Source organism: Rhynchophorus ferrugineus, unplaced genomic scaffold (assembly GCF_030347505.1).
Source record: "Rhynchophorus ferrugineus isolate W39M unplaced genomic scaffold, kcgeb_rfMv2 rfM6, whole genome shotgun sequence".
NCBI classification, from domain to species: Eukaryota; Metazoa; Arthropoda; class Insecta; order Coleoptera; family Curculionidae; genus Rhynchophorus; species Rhynchophorus ferrugineus.
Window position 1 is genome coordinate 18,735,413 of NW_027472585.1, and position 21,425 is coordinate 18,756,837.

Here is a 21,425-nt window from a genome sequence, read left to right on the forward strand (position 1 = left end):
TATATCTTTATAAATAATTATTGTTTTGGTGTTATCGTTCAGTTCCATATTCAATTTCAGAATTAGTTCATAGCGTCCGACAAAAGATGGTGCAAATAAATGTTGTACTACGGCTTTATGCATTATGTTGTATTGTAGTACATTCCACATTTTTATACCACTTCTCTACATTTTGTGTAATCAAAGAATAGATTGTAATCATATATTCTCCATCAAATATCTCACAATTATTAAAAAAAACTCTATTAACAAATTCTAATATCTAACAGTAACAAACTTATCATGTTACATTGTTTCCTTGGCCACTTTAAAACTAATCATGAGTTTAAATTAATGGACGATACAAACATTTGACAAAAACTCATTGAAAGACTCAATTGAACATAGTCATGACACAAAAGCGTCGGAGTAATAACAATAGCCCTTTCAAAAATTATCATTAAAGATAACCTCCTTTCTCTTTATAATAACAGAACTAACTAGCCACAACTTACAAACCATACCAAAGACTTTAAGAATGCTTGAAAAATCTGACGCCAACTGAGGCTATATATTACTCGTTATGGAAAGCAACGCGCTACCTACTAAATCAGACAAGTAAAACAATAATGAGACTAATTAAATTCATTGTAAAAACCTCCTGGATATAATCTAGTAACCCAAAATATTGCACCAGAACTATCAGAGAAAGGTATAAATCAATAACGTTCGTAGTTAACTCAATATTATGCACACATTTCCTAGCATTTGGAAAGTAACCAGAGTAATCATGATTCTCAAGCTGGAGCACAACCTGAAGATTCTTCCAGGAAAACCGTCAAGACTTTGACAAAATCTGGCTTACGGGTTTGCAAGTTATATAGTTCCCTCATACTCACTTTCAGTTACTGAAATCTTTCGATAAATACAGTCGATGTATAAAAAACCACTATTGTTGAAAATATGGCCCATTAAAGCAAATGAAAAATAATCTAACATTTACGTAGAAGAATATGCCCACCAGTGAATATCAATTTTCTACTCCCCCACACGCATGGTGCTAAATATAATGGCATGCGTCTGGATCGACGTCTAACTTGGAAAAACCATGCACTTTCTAAACGAAAACAACTTAATGTTAGGTTATATTAAAAGTATTGTCTCATAGGGAGCAAATAAAATTATGAAATTATAATATGGAATATGGAATCCAATTATGGTATAGGCTAAAAAATCTTCTGTAATAATGTAGACATAATTCAACGGTTCGAAAAAAATGGTAAATATGCTCTATTATGAAAGTAACATATATTACTTGGATATACAATTGTTAATTAGGTGCATTAGGCGAACAAGTGATACTACTAAGTTAAAAACACTCCTAGAACTCTACCTCATAGGTGGTGTGGAAATATTGCGTCAACGCGTTTCAGCGCCATGAATTTAGATGATGTAAATTAACTGTTTTATTGAACAGGTTATATTTTTTAGGTTATATTAAAAGTATTGTCTCATAGGGAGCAAATAAAATTATGAAATTATAATATGGAATCCAATTATGGTATACGCTAAAGTATCTTCTGTAATAATATAGATATAATTCAACGGTTCAAAATTAATGTGTTCAAAACCCGTAAAAAGTGTAATTAATAAAGTAAAGTAGAGTAAAAATGTTAGTGCACCACAATGTGCTTGTTAATCAGCTAAATGTACTAAGTAAGTTAAGGTAGTAAGTGCTATATAGTAGCCTAAAACGTCTAACGATCTGAAAAATGCACACGTATATACTTTCGAGAGAAATTTATAATAAGATATTTTATACAGGAAGTCACATAAATAATTCTACAGGTCATATGTATATATATTGCCCACTGGGCATTTTGTTGCACCATTAAGGGTAATAGTTTTAAAAAAAGTCATTAAAAATATGTGAACGTACATTTACAACTACCAAAGATAAATACCAACATAGGGATGCAGAAATTACAGAGGTACATATTGGTGATGTAACCACGAATGAATCACCTAATAAAAATAGACCCGATACATTCTGGAAATATCTGATTACGCTTAACCATATATATCAGGTTTTATTCCCTGTACAAACTCAATAAAACTTTCCCAAAGGTTCCGAGATGAAACACGGGAAAAAAAATAAACCCACCGTAACCCACTACCCCAATAATATATCTATAAATAAAGATGTTTAGCCATAAATAATGATCTAAAGATTATGTAGCCATTTTATTATGACAATACAATGAGTTACGACAGTTTATTGGTGGAATTCGATATTTCCTCGTAAACATTTTGGAAGCCCACGAAATATTTAAACGGTATTATCATCGATTTTCGCGAGAAATCTTCGTTTTCAACAATAGGTCGGTCCGGCATAAAGATATTTTATTTTATTTATGTGTATAACGTTAAACTACGAGCCTACGCCATTATCTAATTTTAAATCGAATGATTCGGACTTGTTATTTGACTTGAATGGGTTATTTAAGGGATTGTTCGATTGTTTTTTTCGTATATTATGGCAAGACATTTAGTTTCTGACGGTTTGAATTAAAAATAGACAAGAAATAGCTCTAAATATGCAAATGGTGCTGAGGATTTTAACTTGGAAAGTATAAGAGATAAATCCATTGGGCGTACTATCATGCATGTCGAAGGGTAGATAGCGTGTAAATTTGAACGAAATCTCTAGTTCATAACGCCAATTTTAGGTTTTGTCGAAATAGGAAAAATGTAGGGGGCAGTCGGAAAAAGTAAATATTCGATGGACAAAACTCGGAAACTATAAGAGATCATTCAATTTAGCGAACTATTTTGTAATCAGCATGCTGAAGTGTACCTACTATGTAAATTTGAACGATATCCGTAGTTCAAAATGTCAATTTTATTTTTGTCGAAATAGGAAAAACGCAGCGAACAGTTGGAGAAAGTAAATATTCGTTGGATTAAAACTCGGAAACTATAAGAGATAATGCAATTTAGGGAACGATTTCGTAATCGCCGTGCTGAAGAGTACCAGAGTGTGAAGTGTATAGGAGTGTGTAAATTTGAACGATATGCTTAGTTCATAACGTCAATTTAATTTTTGTCGAAATAGAAAAAACGCAACGGACAGTTGAAAAAGTAAATATTGGATGGACTGCAGCTCGAAAAATATAAGAGATAATCAATTTGACGAACGACTTCGTAATCATCTCTTATGATTACGAAATCGTTAGATTATATCATTTTAAAAGATGTTACGTAAGTTATAAAATACGAAAGGGATTAAAACAAAAAAACAACTAATTTACTTCAAAATATAGTTTTTGATACATTTAACATTTGAAATCTGACATATAAATATACTAAGGATATCATTCATTATAAAACCAAAGCAGATGGAAATATGGCAAATCTGTATCTAACTTCGCCAATAATAATGAGTATTAGATATAATATATAACTAAAGACGCAACAGACAAAAGAACAAATAGATGGACAGAAAAATTATAGGAGGCAAATTATGAACACGGCTAGCTATCCAATTATTTATCTTCAGATTTGCTTTTCCATGAGTTGAATAAACGCAAAAAACTGAGAGTGACTGAGAGGCGTCAATGTAAATTCTTATTAATGAAATGGTTAACATCATTTATCGATAATACTTCAATATCAGAGACAAGTTGTACAATCGTATATTATATATGCATTATTTGTGTTATTCACTCCATATCAAGGAAGCTTAATATAATGAAAATCTTATATATAATAATTTAGATCTAATTTACATACCTATTGATGTGTGAAGATTTAAAAGTTGTATTCATGCCCCTTGAGAGGGATCGAAATGTAAAGGTGATCAACATTGATCGAAATAACAGTTTAACTTCGAGAAAAACATTCAAGAGCCTTTAAAGAAGCAAATAAGTGAAAATAGAAATATTATATTTGAACATCAATGTGTTTGGTAGTAAGCACGGAACCATAGAACAAATACATAAACTGGTAACGCATATAAAAAAGCTAAATGCTAAAAGATATTGTTTAGCTGCATTATTGCAAATACCTCAGGCTTTTGATAAAGTATGATGTATAGGGCTGTTGAATTATCTGGTGTAATTCACTAAATAATTTTCTTAGAGCTGGTTCAAGTCAATAAATAATCGACCGGTCTTATCTGATAAAATTAGCGTGAATAATAACTAATCGTGAATGCCTGAAAACTTTTTTTTTCTTTTTCCAGGATGACCAGCTAAAACCAAATCATCTTTTACTGTCGTATTTGGTTTAACTACCGGGGTTTACGGATCGATAAGGATTTAATCAGATCGTCATCGTGTTGTTATCGTGCTAGGTGCTTAGGGAGAACCTCACATTGAGCATTTCGTGAGGCTTTCGTGAACGGGATGCCTGATTCTAGATGGGTATTTGCGTTCGTCATAAACCATAGGGTAAGTTGTCTACCAGTACCACACCTGTGCTCCGTAGATGCAGACTGGACGGACATCATTTTGTACAGAGTAGATTTCTGGGGGATTGGGAGTTTGCTTTTCCTGCAAATGATTGAAAATAGGCTACACACGCCATTGCATTTGCAAATAGTGTGCTGAATTTAGGCTGATCATTGGAACCTGCGATCGAATTAGAGACCGAGGTATGATATCTTCTGGAGCCAGGGTATAGGGACTTTTTCCATTATGAAGGCGATATGATCCTTCATTATCCTTCTTGCGATAGAACAGAATAGCCTGAGTTTCGCTCTGGTTAATCTGCACTGACCAGAATGTATACCATACAATCGCCTGGCTGAGTTGAACTTGTAGTCTGTCAAAACCTGGCTCGCCTATTCGCCTTAAACCTATTTCGCCCTATTTAAGGTCGTTTCTCTATTACGCCCACTATGAATCTATACTGTATATGACAACAATATTTGGAACCAATAGTCCACTTATAAGAGTTTTTCCTTTCCCAATTAAGCTTTCCAAGAGGCCAGGCAGCGGTAATAAAATATAAAACACTAACCTGCCAGAGAGACCCAAAATACCGTCATAAATTTATAAAAAGGCATATGTTATAAAAACTGTATTTGGGAAATAAATATAAGAATTTTATAAACATATTTAGCAATGTTATTAATTTATATCTTTCACAGAGATTTCATTAATTATTTTTCTTATTTTCTGTTTCCGCTTTCATACTAAAATAAAATAGCTTCCCTCTCATCCGCACATACAGCTACTAATATCTCACCTTGCAGATAGATAGTTTACTAAAGACAAGAATAACAAGATAAACAAGATTATGAATACAATGAACTACGTCCAATATATTCTACAAGAGAGTATATCGAGTCTAGTGTTGTATACACAAATTATTACTGTGGCAATAGATGCAGATGGGAATATCACAAAATCCTAATGATCGTATGAAGCAGACTTCAAAAACAGTTTAACAAAATACAACTATGCTTGAAAACTGTAGAGTATGAAAGCGAATGAAGCAATCCTACCTAAGTAACTTTTACCTTGCATCTAAGAATATTCCTACCAGTAAAGGTTAACTCCTAATAATTGCCAGACCGACGTCTAACTTGGGTAAAGCACATGTTTAGTAAAGGAAAATAACTTGGACTTAAATGAAATGCATTAACTTGTCGACTAATATACTAATATACATAACTCAGTTAAGTTAAGTAAGTCATATAGAGTTATATCCTTCCGTGTGTCCGTGCACTCCAGTGGACTTGCCAGTCAACTAAATGTGAGTTGCCAACACCAAAGTTCGAAAACTAAAACGTTTGTTAGCATCCGATCTTTTTGATGGATATATATAGACTTTGCAGGAATACTTCGGATGAGATATTTTATACAGATGATTACCGAAGTGATTTTTTACACGTCATTTATATGATAATATCATAAGAAATACTTTGTCCATTATATAGATTTTTGAACAACCAAGAGTAATAAAAAAAAACAAAAAAAAACTTTAATACCTGACAAGAAGAACAACTTGCTTGAAACTTTAAGAGGCCCAAACAGATTCTTCTTACACTAATATATATAAAATTCTTTTGGTTGTTTGACAAACGTTAAAATATAGTTTTTGAACAACCATCTTCATATTTATCCTAGAAACTGAGATGTTGACAATTTCAGTAGCTTTTAATTGTTACTTTTTATTGTTACTTACATATGTCTTTATTATTCTGTTATTGTTATTATGTTGCGTTATCTAAATCTTATTATAATTCGTTAGCAAATGATGCTATATCTTGATTTATTTATATAATTTAACGAAAACTCTCAGTCATTGTTTATGCACTAAATACCTGTCATATTTTAATACAATTACTTGTCTGGAACATTCTCAACAGGACACTGTAATAAGAAAAATAATACCAGTAATTAAGCGTTGTTTGTTTTGATGAATGAGAAACGCCATTAAAATTTCAAAGGCAATTTTATTGTTAAATGTTGTTATAGAAAAGGAAATGTTTTCATTAATGTTGAATGAAGGGGAAATGATCATTATATATGGTTTATGATGGAGCTTTTTGTTTTAAGTTTTTTATCCATTTTCAAAATATTTTGATTTCAGAAGTTTTCATGAACACCCTTCAATGAAGCTGGAACAGGAAAATTTTGGTTTGGTATCCAATTTATTAAGTTCGACAACCCTTTGATGCAAATATCTGAAAGTATCTGGCCAAACTAAAAAAAATACACTTCTGGGTTCATATTTCATCTTGTATTTCGAAAAAAGAGGAGGCTCCATGTTCGGTATATATATATATATATATATATATATATATATATATATGTAAAAGAACAATTTGCTTAAAACTTTAAGAGGCCCAAACAGATTTTTCTTACATTATTATATAAAAAATTATATATTAATATATTACTTTAACAGAAAAAAGTATTTCAAATAAAATATGTACATAATAATCGTTGTTACAACTAAATAAAAATAAACAAAAACCTTATTTAACCTACCTACTACACGTATTTTATATTCAGTAGAATTATTATTATTATTATTCAGTAGATAATACTCTACGCACAATTTAGCTTAATATCTACCTAAACCTATTTATCTACTTACAATTTTAGTTTAATTACTACCAACTGATCACTTTGAAGTCTTTTTCTTTTTGATTTTTTGAAGTCGGTTAAATTTTTTTGTTAAAAATATTTTTTAGTTATTTTGAACGTGTTCTTTATGATTATTTCGGTCTGGTTCGATACTTACATCGATATTAACTTTAAAATATTGAAACACATTTGTTTACATAGGTATAATCTGATGGCTTCAATACGGTAACTATCTAACCTAACTTTATTTTGTGGGTTTCCAGAACTAATTTCTAAGGTTTTGTGGAAGAACTATTAATTTTGAACCCTCAAGATCATAAGAATATTTGTACGACGATGTCCGAATTAATTTTACATGTAAATAAGAGTTGAATCTCCAAATTATTATCAAGCCACTTTGGTAACAATAGATTTCGTCACTAGCAAAGTTTAACCAAAAAAACAACTTTCTTTAAAATCATCCTACATTTCAAGATAATTGAGGGAATGATATGATATTTTGACGTCAATGATCACATGAGTGGATGTCAATAACGGTGCCCTCTTTGTAACCTATTTTAATCATTTGTTTAAGCAAATATATAAGAATCATAATAATTATTTTTCACTTTCTCGAAACTACTTCACAACCATTGTGAACCCGCATTTACTTTGGCATACGAAACCGCTTACTCATAAAGCGAAAAGATCAAAGTACTATTTTTATTTGACCGGGCTAGTTCGCGCTGCAAACGAGGACGGATATTTTTCACACCTCTGATGGGAACAAGACCGTCTAATTAACTGTTCTGTCATTAAGAGGCTCGGCTGATGGCGAGTTGTTGAAAATCCCGTGCGGAAAACGCAAAATTTTTCACTAAATATCATCATTAAATAGGGATGCACTCAATACATTATAACAATATATCGATGTTGCCGATATTCTTTTGACCAATATATGGATATTTTTTCAAAAGGTTTAAATATATTTCTCAGACATTATAATAAACCATGTAATTTTTTTAATAAGCCTTTAATTTTCATTGTAAGAATTTATTGAAAATATTAATATATATTGCAAAAACATCGATATTTCAATATTCTTTTGTGGCGACCGCCACGACCCTTTAGGCCACCACCAATTCACCATCAACAACTACAAAGGTTGGCAACGCCGGTGGATTGGTACCATGTTTCTTATCACCGTCCCCCTGTAACAGTAACTCTTCCACAGCGCTACCGTACTTCCTTCACCTTAACCTAATATCCTGTCAATTCTCCCATCGACCACATGTATCAATCGTAAGTTAAAATAAACAACTTTGATTCAACCGGTGTTTTTAGTTCCCGTGCAAATTCCTTCCAAAAATAGTAGTGAGTGTTCTGATAAATTATCGCAGCGGCAGCCACACATTTCGACCGATTGACCGACACGACGAACATTCCTACACTTTTAAAACCATCGAAAGCGATATATCGATATTTTTAGGGGTGGCCAACAGCCCTAATTTGAAATATGTAATTAAGCTGTCGATATCGTCTCATCCTATCCACCATATTCTTCGGAGATTATTCCTTCTGATTACAAATTATTTCGAATAAAAATACATGAGCTTTTAAGACATCATCTCTTCCTATCATCTAATATACAAAATATGCGTTTGGTAGGAAAAATGGGGAAAAGCTGCCCACAAGATTTTCGTTCATAAAAAAACCGAACTAACTTGTACTAAAATATATTTAAAATGTAAATAAAGATCTGCTAACATTCATAAGTTTCTTTTAAATGCTGAGTCACAGACCAAAGCCAGAATTCGTAATTATAAAAATTGTATATGCTCACAATAGGAGCTCATAAGGTCGAGACTGTATTCATTGTTTGCTAATGCTTTGCATTTTTATAATAGTACCTGGAAATCCTAGCTTCACTCATCGCAAGATTAGAAGTTCTTTTTACTAGAAACTCCACGAAACATCAATATGCTATTAAAGAGACGGGAATAAAAATTCATTAACAAACTAGGATTTTCCCGCAGTAAAACTACTTTATTCAGTGTATACAAACACTAATCAAAGAAATCGTTTTCGATATTAATTACTTTTGTTACTTGATTTTAAAAACCTTATATAAACTCATGTTGATTGTATAACTTTATATCCTAATGTATATTTTGTTTCAAACAATTTAAAAATTGCAAGACTTATTGGAGGACAGCTTTCTTTATCAGCAATCATTACATAGGAGCTGGAGAACCTCAACATTGATGTGCCTCTGTTCATGTCTTAGTCCTTGATAACTTTATCCACAGTTTCTACCTTCAAGTCCATATGCAGATTATCGTTATGAATGTGCCATGGAGCATCAAAAATACCTCACATTATCTAGTTTTGAAATCGTGATATTTCTATTGTTTTGGACTGGTGCAACCCAAAAGTTGAGCACCATAAATACATACTGGATTCAAGAGATTTTGGTAGAGAAAAAGCAGCATTGGGAACTATCGACTGAAAACGACTATCGACGATTTAGTAATTGACTACTTTTTACTATCGACTGTTTCAGTCGCTATTTTTTGTTCCACTGATTTTACTACTCTTTACCAGTGACCAGTTTTGTTACTATTTACTATCAACTGTTTCAGTAGTGTACTTTTATTTACTATTTTTGGTTCTACTGGTTTCACTCGACTGTTTTTTAACGTTTTGGCTCTCTCGTACTGACCGCGACCTGGACAAAAATGTACCTAATTTATGCTTACTTAGATTTATATGTAATATATATAGTTTTATGATTTTTTTGGTAGTTTGCTTGTAAATAACAATATACTGTATATTAATAGAGCAGCGTTTTGGAACCATATTCTTCAAGATTGTTAATGTAATAAATTAGGTATGTTTAATTTATATTTAGTATTTATGGTTATTGCACATCTTTAGTTTTTGTCTATATTTGTTATAGTATATTATTTAAAAATAGCAATTAACATATGAAAATACTATAAAACATTAGTGGAGTATTATTCTATTCCATAGAAAAATTCCATTCCTTTTACATCCAAATATAAAAGTAATTCAACTTCGTTTAAAATGAAATTATTAATTGCGTGTTAATAGTATTACGTAATTTCTATTTTCAGTCACTAGTTTTTTGACTATCGACTCTTTGGACTGTTTTCAGTTGATAGTTCCCAACGCTAAAAAAACCTTATTATATACCGATAGGGATGTCTACTCAATAACCAGTGTATTTTCTTGTACATCAACTAGAGTTCATAACATTTTTTCTTAACATGTGGCTTCCACCTGAGTAACATCAAGGATCATACCAAAATATTAGGACGTATTTTCATACAGAACAACTTACTAATTTATATACACTGGCTTGTGATACTTTTTTTTTGGTAAAATCAATATGCACTGATTTATTTGGATTCATTTTGAGCGCTAGCATTTATTTCGGCAATTGCTGTTTGCAACTTTTTTATTAATACGGTGCTGTTATCTCTAATAGTTGGGAGTGTTAGAGGGTTATTTGCAAACATTTTTATTGAGAATAGGCAATGTGTAGCAATGTCCCGAGTGTACAGAAGTATTTTTTCTAATACACTTTCCTGTGGCACATCTGCTTATATTTTTCTTAAGTTAGAATAATCTTCTTGTTTGAAGTATCGGTCAGTTATAGATGGGTAACTTTTTTGAATACTGGTCAGGTATTTTAAACTTGAGTAACGTCTAAAAATGTTGCAGAACTAAATTTATTTTCTTCTAGTGATTTATCATTGACGATTCTGTGAGCCTGATCGATCGTAGAATGTGTTTCGTCCTTGAAGTCCCTTTCAGAAGACTGGAAGTGAATAAAATTCTCACAAAAATGTTCTTTGTGAACTTTGTGACAGTTTCTATAGACTTTCTCTGCTTGTGATTGGTAAAGGGCGACATGAACGATATTATTTAGAGCAAGTACTTCATTTTGACAAAATATAAGAGAGTTGAGCACTTAAATGTGCAGAAAGTAGTCGCTATAGTTAACGTATTGAATTACATCAAAGAAGTGTTGCCAGCGTCCTTTAGCTTTAATTCTTTTGCTAAAATATAATTAAAGGTTTAACATTGTCAGTCAGTATTTTTTTTGTTGTTGACATTTCTAAAGGATTCAGAATTTTGGGCAGAAATTTTGAATTCGGTCCCACTGTGCGGTCTGGAATAGCAGTGGGAGCAGTCCAGTTACAAGAAAGGTGATTAAAGTTGATAAAAACCAAAATAAATTATAATTTATTTTAAAAGTTAAGTTAAATACAAACATTTCTAAAATATACAATAATTTAAATATAGAAGTTAATATCGCCAAAGTGTTATTTACATTTTAGCTACAACAAAGATAAAAGGGTCAACGGATTATATTTTATTCGAACACAATTGATATAGACTTTTTGTATATTTTCATACAATGACGCGATTGTGTATGGACGTTTAAAATGAATGACACTGATATACTTCAGTAAACTGATATATAGTTTATTCAAGTGCCTTAAACATCATTGAAAATCTTCTCAAGTGTTTAAATATATCGAGATCATAGATTATTCACTACGTTTCGTTGATATTTTAATATAGAAATTTTATAGTTTAATAGGTTTAGATATAAATTTAAAACGATATGACGTGACTAGAATCTGCATGTAAGTGATGAGAAAGTTATTCTTTTAGCCATATAAGTAAGGCGTCAATACTGATAGTTGTATACGTGAATTTAAGGTTTCTTTTTATCACAGAAATTCAAAACGATATTATACGAGTTTAAGCAGAGATAATGCTAATTGTTAAATAATGAAGTCAGTATTAATAAAAGACGTGACTTGAGGAGAATGTTCATGTGATCGAGTCAAAGCGTATTAAATGTATTTTACGTGTAAGACAGTAAATTTCGTGGTATTTAATGGTATTATATTCCGCGTCAAGATAACGTCAAATACTTTAATGTACAGTACCAGCTCCTGCGATTCTAGTGCCGTGCCATTCCAGGAAGAACTTTTTCTTCGAGAACTTATCTGATTTCGATTATTCATTCAAGGTACGACAATGGATTTTTGGAAACGTTAAGGACTTTTGCAGGAATTTCTGCTTGCGTTAGTTGGACAATCGAGGTCGTAATTTAAAGTGTACTTTTTTCAGTTGACGCAAAGAAATGTTTGTTTTATTATGTCAATTCGTGATAATTTCTAAGAATCCAAAGGAGTTGCCTGTTGCTTTTTGTTCAAAGGAATTTGTAACAATAATTGTATGAAACAAAAATTATAATTCACGTCATGTCATAATGATATATTTAGAGTTAAAATTCATTTCCAAAAGTTAAATAAATATAAATCAGATAAAATGGTTTGTAGTAACTGAAGAACAAATTAATTTGAAGCAGCTTTTTAAATATTTATTATACTATCTAATAAATAATATATGTTATGATATCACTTGTTTGATTATGAATAAATTTGTGGTAATGTGAAATAGTTGTAATTATATCACTTCTCCAAAAACTAATTAAAAATATCTTGTTCAATAGGATAGTATGTTAGCTATCGCCTACTAATGTTGGAATCATTTAAAAAATCATGAAATTATCCAACGAGATCAATTACACAATGTTTATGGATAAATGATATATATGTTCTTCTTCCTATTTCTTTTTAGAGAAGAAGAAGAAGTTTTGCTCTGATCATTTAAATAACGACGGCTACATAAATTTCTGAGACTGGTAGTTACTATATATGTTACATCTCGCGACTGATACAACTCTGGTTAAGAAGGCTGTAGGTGATGTAATGGCTGAAATATCTAGGCATAGGGGTTTTTCTTATATCAGAATATTATTAGTCTCTCAGTATAGTTTTCTTTCGTCCTTCGACAGTCGCATACTTCTTTCCATAAATGTACAGTAGGGGGGCCGTCCTGTCGCCTGTACCATTGCGTCAACCAAGCCGGCCGGCTTTTTACCTTTTAGTGAGTTCCTTATTTATTTTTTGAAGTCGGTTCAATTTTTTTGTTGAATTTTATTAAGTATTACAATGGGTAGGCCAAGTAAAGATGCAGTCCGTATGAGGGAAAATAGGAATAAAGAAACAATAATTGAAAATAAGTAACGCTTCAGGCCGGAGGTCCACTATCTAGTCTAAGAGATTTGAATTTTTTTCTGGCCAAACTAGAACAACAAAAAGTTGTTGTGACCGTCGGCAATCGAACCCGCGACCTCCGCGTGTGAGCTGAACGTTCTAACGGTTATACTGTAAAAAGCAATTGCACTGAACGACCTCTATTTTTCCGACACATCAGTTTAGCAGTAACATTCTACACACATATCTGATTACTTTAAATCAAATATATGTAAAAACTTTCTACGTGCCTTTGGAATTTGAGAATTTCCCCTTCCCCCAATAGATCCTGACTTGGCTCGAATGGGACCAACTCGGAAATACAGTCTTCCGCATTAAAAGAGAATTTTGAAAATCGACCCATAATTAACGGAAAAATCGGCATTAAACAAATATACAGTCGAACATAAAACCTTTTTAGTAGTCGGTTAATGATATTATAGCCTAGTATATGTGTATATACTAGGTCCGGCCTACCCCTTATAAGCGGTGAATCCATCCAAAGTTCTGAACCGATCTCATGTAATATTTGAGTAGTCCTCATTATAGAGAACAAAAACTTCTTATTATAAGATTTTAAGTATGATAAACAGAAAAGATATAACCTGATTTGAAACTGGAAATCTAGGAAAATATAACTAAAATGCAACATTTTCAGAATAAAGCCTTAAGAAGTACTGTAGATGAACCAGATACTATTGAACAGAATCTACAGAATCATTGCCTACACCGATACATTCAGGTACTGACTTTCGCTCAGGAAAAAAAATAATCACATGAAAGACTCCTCTCTTATGTTAGTACATAAATTCTACAACTATCGGTTAACACTGGGCCAGGACAAAGGCTCAAAAGGATTAAATTATTTTTAAGTGTTTTTTATTTACATTTAAGTGTTTTTTTATCAGAAAGACAGCAATGTTAATTATTATTTGAATATTATTTCTTTAAAAGCTAACTTATTAACATATAAAGACATATTTTAGCTTATTCGGTAACGACAATTAACTTAACATTTTTTTATAATTGTTCTACTCATTTAATTTTCTTGGGGTAATGTCACAACAACTGTATACAACAGCGTTGAGAATCAATCATCTGATCATGTGAAAGTAACTTATGATAACTGACTCCTAACCAGTTCGACCACATATCAAAATTTTTCAGCATCCGTGTCTCGTGATTGCTTACGATCGCTTGTCAATCGCGATCTTTTCAATTGCGATTGTTGTTATCTATATGTTATCTTTTGTTCTTATTGGTTAAGTTCTGTACATTCTGAAGTATATGAGAAAAATTACAGATAAATAATATATTAGTACGTATTGTTCAATTCTGATATATTTATAGGTGTTTATGTGGCTCGGTGAATGGAGGTAAGATAAAATCAAACGGCGATGGTTACATTATGTGACCGCTATTTATTGACGTTATAACATATTAAGGAAATATAAATATAGTCTATTCAAAGTTTTTTTGTACATGCTTTATCAAGATGTTTAATATATTATCTGCCGTAATTTGTAAATTCGTTTCAGAATCCGACAATATTTTCCTTCTCATTTTATTCTAGTTAAAAAGAGACAAGAAGTTATAACTCTAGCCTACAAACTATTGTAGCTATATTAACTGTAGTTTTTAGCTGTATTATAATGTTAATATAAATTATATTTGATAAAATTTTTGTTCAATTATTTTATGTAGATTAGAATTTTGTTGTATTCAAAGCCCATCTGAACTAAAACTCAGAGTTGATTTCGACGCTTTGACGTCACAAATTTAGATGACGTATGTACTAAATGAATAAGCTATAGATAAAAGCGAGCGACGCAATGTTACCTGACGGGGACTCCTGAGCAGTCGATAATGGCACGTCTAAACTTAACGATCGTCAGTGACTGAATCATCAAAAGTACCCTTCGGTAATATCCCAGATGAACGTCTCGAGGTTGCCAGCTCTTTATTGTCGTTTAGTGGATGTCCCTGCTGGCACCCCGCACGTGTTCAACATTTAGGATAATATTTTGTGGGTATTTTGTAAGCCGCTATTATAAGATGTAAAATTCGACGTTTAAAGAAATTATGTTTAGCAACAACCGAACCAAGTTACCAATATCACAGATTACACTTCTCCGGACTATTTAGCTTTTAAAAAACTCGGCGCCTTTTGACAAAATATTTGTCAGCCCTTATAAATAAGGCCTGGAGTTACTGTTTTACCGGAGTTACTGTCTCTATTGTAAAAATTAAGACTCGTTATCGTAAAAAAAGGCTTCAGGGTGTCATTTCCCTTATATTTTGTTTTTTTTTCTTAAGTTCTTGAGTTCTTAAGGGCATTTTCGGAATTACTATAGCCATTTTATTCTCAAGATCTTTGATGTTAATGGTCAACCAGAACTGTCTAGTCCATTGTGGAAAATATCGATGAAAATCTTAAACATATTGAGGTAGACATTGCTACAGTACCTACAGGAGTTAATAGCGAAAATATTAATTGGCCGGATGTCAATTTGATAATAACGAAACGAAGTGGAACCACTTTTAAAAAGAATGAAACAAATCGTGGTCGAAGCGAGCAAAAGCTGTCCGAATCTGACCAAACCATTAATTAAACTGTCTACTGTCAACCACAAATACGATTGAAGCAGGCGATTAAAAAACGGTTAAAATAGATCATGAGGAATGTCTTATCTTCCGTCACATCCATCAAAACAGGCATCTTTAGTGACTCGACAAAAATTGAGAGATTGACTAAGAAATGTTGATGCATTCACCGTATACCACAGACTTTGCCCCGCCTTACTACAATTTGTTCCACAGTTTTACAAAACACTTTTAATGGTGTATGTTAAGGACGGCTTCAAAAGTAGCTTATGAAAGTCTCTTGCGTCAAAGATTCATCAGAAAGCCCAATTGAGACATTAAAAAATGTCATAGTGCGACTAAATGTTTAAAATGTATATGAATAAATTCGCTCTAAAAAAGCGCAAAAAGTCAGTAGAATGAAAAACAAGAGAAATAGCAGAATAAAATTATCAAAATTTTATGTCTTGCGATGTTTTTACTTTATATAATTTTCATCTAAACTCGGTTGAAGTACAAAGGGTTATTAATTTAAGATTTCTTTTTAAGAAATATAATGTATATAAATACATTTCTGTATACAGAGATCGTTCAAGGAGTAACAGTGGCTTTTTATTTTATTTATTTTAAAATTAGATAAAATGTAAGTACTACCTGTACCATCTTCCGGCAACTTGCCTTTTAGAATTTTCTGAATAGCACTGTTTTTAGCCAGATTTGTGAAGCGCTTTTCTACCGATATTTGCATGATATACACTGTATGAAGTGGTTTCCTAAGTGTTGGTAACATCAAATCCGAACAATATAGGGCTAAAAAACTGACGTACTGTAATCTGCCTTTGGCAGCTGTACATCATGAATTGCAAGCTTCTGTCTAAATTACAGCAGACTATGTTAGCTTATAGTAACTTCATTCCGCCATTGGTGGCGTTACACTCTGAACTGTGGTGCTTATGAAGGGCTTATGTTTATGCTTATGAATTCGTGGACTAGGGTTTCTTTTTAAATCTTGAATGTTTCCTTATAGGAATAGTTTAGGGCTAGGCGTTCTTGAGCGCCTTCAATCCACCTTTTGTGGCCTTACAGCGAAACATTTGCCTGTCATCCCACCCCTGCCATCCCTTACTGATAATTAATTTTATTCCTATTAATTGAAAGGAAAACATAAGAGAAGTCTGGAATCCTGCCGACTATGTCAGTTCTATGTGAATGGTTTGAAACAACGAAAACTTATTTTACTCCAATATAGCGATTTGTCGAATGGCGATACGGAATGATTAATACTGAAAATGTCAATCTATTCTAATATAAAACCTATATAAAATAGAAAATGTATTCTACCAATCATTTATGTCTATATGTCTAGTCTCACTCACCATACACCTTTAGTTCTTCGAATGTACATTCTTCGTAGCCAGGGCTGTATCAGTCGCGCGATATAACATATGTAGATACTGATGTATAATAATATTTATACAATAAAAACTTAGAAGCAAGTAATAGTTTGAATACGGTTAACGGACATTTGAAAAATGGAAAAATCATCTTGTTTTAACCTACTGGTTCGGTAAAAATTGACATATTATTATGAATCAAAAGAATGTTTATGCAAATACAAAAAAAAATAAAATTACTCTAGATATTTTCATGATTTTTTGGTTTAAAAGGAGTAAAGTTTAGTAAGTAAAATTATAAGTTTAGGTAAGTATTTCAAGACAAGTAGCAAGACGTGATAATATGATAAAAATGAAGCAAATGTTAAGGCGTCAAAAATTAATAATAATTAAGAAAAATTATTAACTTTAGGTTAAATTTGACTCGAAACTAATCAACTAACCAAGTATTTTAAAAATGTACAGCATACTATGATTCCGCAGGCAATTTGAAAAATGAGAGACCTTAACGACTGTAGACGATTATCAAGCATATTTAACATTTCTATCCCTGAAACAGAGTGCCTTGTTTCTCAGAGGTAGTGATGATAAGTATTATTGTCTAATATTATGTGTATCATTAACATTCAAATAATCATAGAGAGAAAAACCTAATACCAACACACCAGTTTGGGTTTATTAACAAGCATTCAACAATTGACCAGATCCACAGAATAACTTGATGTTGATGAAAAAGCCTACAAAAATAAAAAAGTATGCTCAGCTATATTCTTAGATGTAGCACAAGCCTTCGATAAGGTTTGGCATGAAGGCCTTGGTCATAAACTACAGAAAAGTTTAGCAAAACAACACACCGAACTATTAAAATCGTGCATTACAACCAGAATGTTTAGAGTCAAACAAGAAGAAGCTTACTCTACAATAAAAGAAGCTAAATCAGGTGTACCACAAGGAAGTGTACTGGGGCCAATGCTTTGTCTATTCTACACTTGATATGCCATAAATGGACAATATTACGATGGCTATATTTGCTGATGATATGCGATTAAATCTGTCGGAGACATCAGTGGAGAACCTTCACGAAAATTACAACAGGCCAATAATTGGACACAAGCATGGAAAATAAATATTAATGAAAGTAAATTAGACCGTACAAGCACCAATAACATTAAATAATACTATCATTGCATATAGCAACAACGCTAAATATCTCGGAATGAATCTTGATGCAAAACTTCGCTGGAAGGAACATATAAAGAAGAAAAGAAAAGAACTGGAATTGAAATATAGAAAAATGTACCGGCTAATTGGAAGAAAATCACAATTATCAGTACATAATAAATTGCTATTATACAACCAAATACTGAAATCTATATGGACATACGGAGTTCAATTATGGGGATGTTCTGCAAAGAGTAACATAAAGAAAATACACATTTTTCAGAACAAAGTCCTGAGAGGTATTGTGGGCGCACCCAAATACTATAGTACTGATTACCTACATCCAGACCTTCAGATACCCACAATCAGTCAAGAAATCAATTGCAATGGGGCATGAGGAAAGACTCCATTCTCATGAGAATATTAAAGTATTGCAGCTTTTAGATACTACCAAAATAGGACGCAGACTCAAAATAATCAAACAATCTGATTTTGTGTAGTGTGTGTAGTGAGGTGCATATAATAAAAAATAACAGTGACATGTATAAACATTATTTCACCAGAGACTGAGATAGGGCCGATGGGTCCTTGTAGTTATATAAAAAATTATCATTAAGACAAATTGTAGGTTAGTCGGAAACGACTAGTAACAATGTAATAATTAAATTAAAAAATTACATTAAATTAAAAGAGGTATATTGTTGGTATGTCCAGCACTATGGCTATGGCTATGGCGCCAGCACTCGACAAAGTCTCGCATTCATGTATAAACTTCATAAATTGTTACGGGAACAAAACATTGAACTCTTGAACTCTTATATTTTAGCCAGGATATAACAAGAATATAATAAGAGGTTTAGTCAACAACGAAATAAACAAAAGCAGGTGTACTGTAGGGCAGTGTTTTGCATCCAGTTCGTTACCTACTCTATACATGTGACATACCACAAATAGAAAATGTAACCATGGCTACATTTGCTGATGACATGATGATATTTGTTGTTATCGGAATAATCAGAAAACTGTAACACGCAAGTAATAATATAAATAATTGTACCTAGATAAAAATCAACCAGAGTAAATGAGCGCAAATTGAGTTCAATAACTCATATTACTATCCCATACATAAATGCTAAGTTCCTTGGGATGAATTTTCATGCAAACCTTCGTTGGAAGGAGCATATCAAAAAAAAAGAACTCGAATTAAAACAACAAAATGTATTAGTTATTTGGAAGAAAAATAAATTATCTGAATATAATAAGATGCCGCTATATAACCAGATACTAAAACCTATATGAAATTCAGTTATGGCGATGTTCTGTGAGAAGTAATATTAACACAATACAAGTATTTCAGAATAAGGTCCTGAGAAGTATTGTGGATGCTCCCAGATCCTACAGGGACAGTTATTTACATTGAGACTTTCAGATTCCAAAATTAAAAGATTTACGACAAGACATGAGGGAAGACTGTACTCCCATGAAATCACCGAAGCGCGGCAATTCTTGAACAATACTGAACTAGAAAACTAAAGAGAATCCATCTGAGTTATGTAGTTGGGTAGTGAAGTGCACTAAATGATATAAATACTGAAAAATGCTACTAACCCTTATTTTATCAGAGACGAAATAAGACCCAATGGTTTTTCCTAGATAAGTACCTAGTTTTAAGTCACTATAGAGAGAAATTGTGAGTTACTCAGCAACCACTAGTAATAATATATACATTTGCAAACTTAAACATGTGGTATATAAAATTTTAGTTGATATAAGATCTATTTAGAGTCAAACTTTTATCAAAAACACTATTTATTTAATAATGTTAACGGCTAATCACCAAATCCCTATATAAGTAAATATTTTTACGTTGTATATAAAATTTTCTATGAATAGATAGTGATTTAGTTAATTAACTACTTATTACTTGAAGTACGTTTTGGAGTTACTGTAGTTAATGAAGGTAAATTACAATAAACTGTTATTAAAGTCCATGAGAGTAGTTTAATACAAACCAATTCGGTTTCGGTATGTTTTAAGCGATGATGAATGAGAATTGTTTGGGACGGAATGAGTTCAAGGCCAAAGAAAAAAAAACGGGCAATTAGCATATACACATTCCGCGCCTACCGATACTAGACGACTTACCAATAGTTTACCGATATTTGCCTTGGTGTTCTCGTTCACTTCCAATAGTTCACCGGCCCTACACCACTCACTCATCACCGTTACCATCAAGAGCACCACCAACGTTCTCATTTTGAATCGTGTTCCTATCAATTAAAATAGAATAAATACCGCCGTGACAACGTGGGTCAGTATTTTTAGAAACTATAACATTCGATTTTCCGCGCTTTTCTTCCTGATGTCGACCGGGGGATCGTTTCGCAGACAGTACTACCAAACCGATCAGTTTAGGTACATGATCGTCTCACGGTTTCTCGCGCGGCCGTCGCCTCGAACCGGCACCATTGATAGCCGATGCGAAAATGTAACATTTTTTGAATCTCGAGACTCGATCCGACCGTAGCGTGGAGTCCGTGGCTGTCGAATCAAAACAACGAGATCCTGTATACACACACACAGACACACACTCGCACAGTCCCAAAACAGACACCGTACGGTGTTCAGGTTGTTGAATGGTGGTCGGGTTAAGGCTCGGACGCCAAATTTTTACGCAATTCGGTCCAAAACGTTACCATTTAGTTGGTTTGATCGGCGTTAACTGAAGATGAACGCGCAGCTTTGTCATGATTAACTGATTAGATAATACTACGTGGAGATTAGCGTTTGAAGATACACAATATACGCTACTAGGGATGCCGAACATCGATATATGTATATCAAAAAATAACCTTCAAAATTAAGTTTTAGGTACTTAATTTAAAGGTTTAGTTTAGTTTAGTTTAAAATGTAGAAAAATATCTTTAGTATTAGGAAGGCCTAAAAAGTATGCATATTTTTTGAGTAAGTATGAGTATCGATACACTAAAAAGTATATCGATATTTTCCAATATTTTTCCTTGTTGTTGAAAAAACATATCGATATATTTATATTTATATCTCCGATGTAACGATATTTATCTCCG

The 21,425-nt window shown here is 32.3% G+C and overlaps 1 protein-coding gene and 1 long non-coding RNA gene across 2 annotated transcripts in view; both read right to left on the reverse strand.

Moving 5' to 3' along the window:
• The window catches only part of LOC143197896 (uncharacterized), a 133,120-nt gene extending 112,013 nt beyond the window's left edge, over positions 1 to 21,107 (reverse strand). The window contains exon 1 of the mRNA XM_076406692.1: positions 20,485 to 21,107. Within this exon, the coding sequence (XP_076262807.1) occupies positions 20,485 to 20,595 (111 nt within the window). The 5' untranslated portion in view covers positions 20,596 to 21,107. The remainder of the gene's footprint in view (positions 1 to 20,484) is intronic.
• LOC143199108 (uncharacterized) lies at positions 7,130 to 11,668 on the reverse strand. Its single transcript, XR_013006358.1, has 3 exons — positions 10,385 to 11,668; positions 8,508 to 10,321; positions 7,130 to 8,160 (listed from the first exon to the last, which is right to left on the reverse strand). It is a non-coding gene; the product is annotated as an uncharacterized LOC143199108 (long non-coding RNA).
• Positions 21,108 to 21,425: the final 318 nt, after the last annotated feature.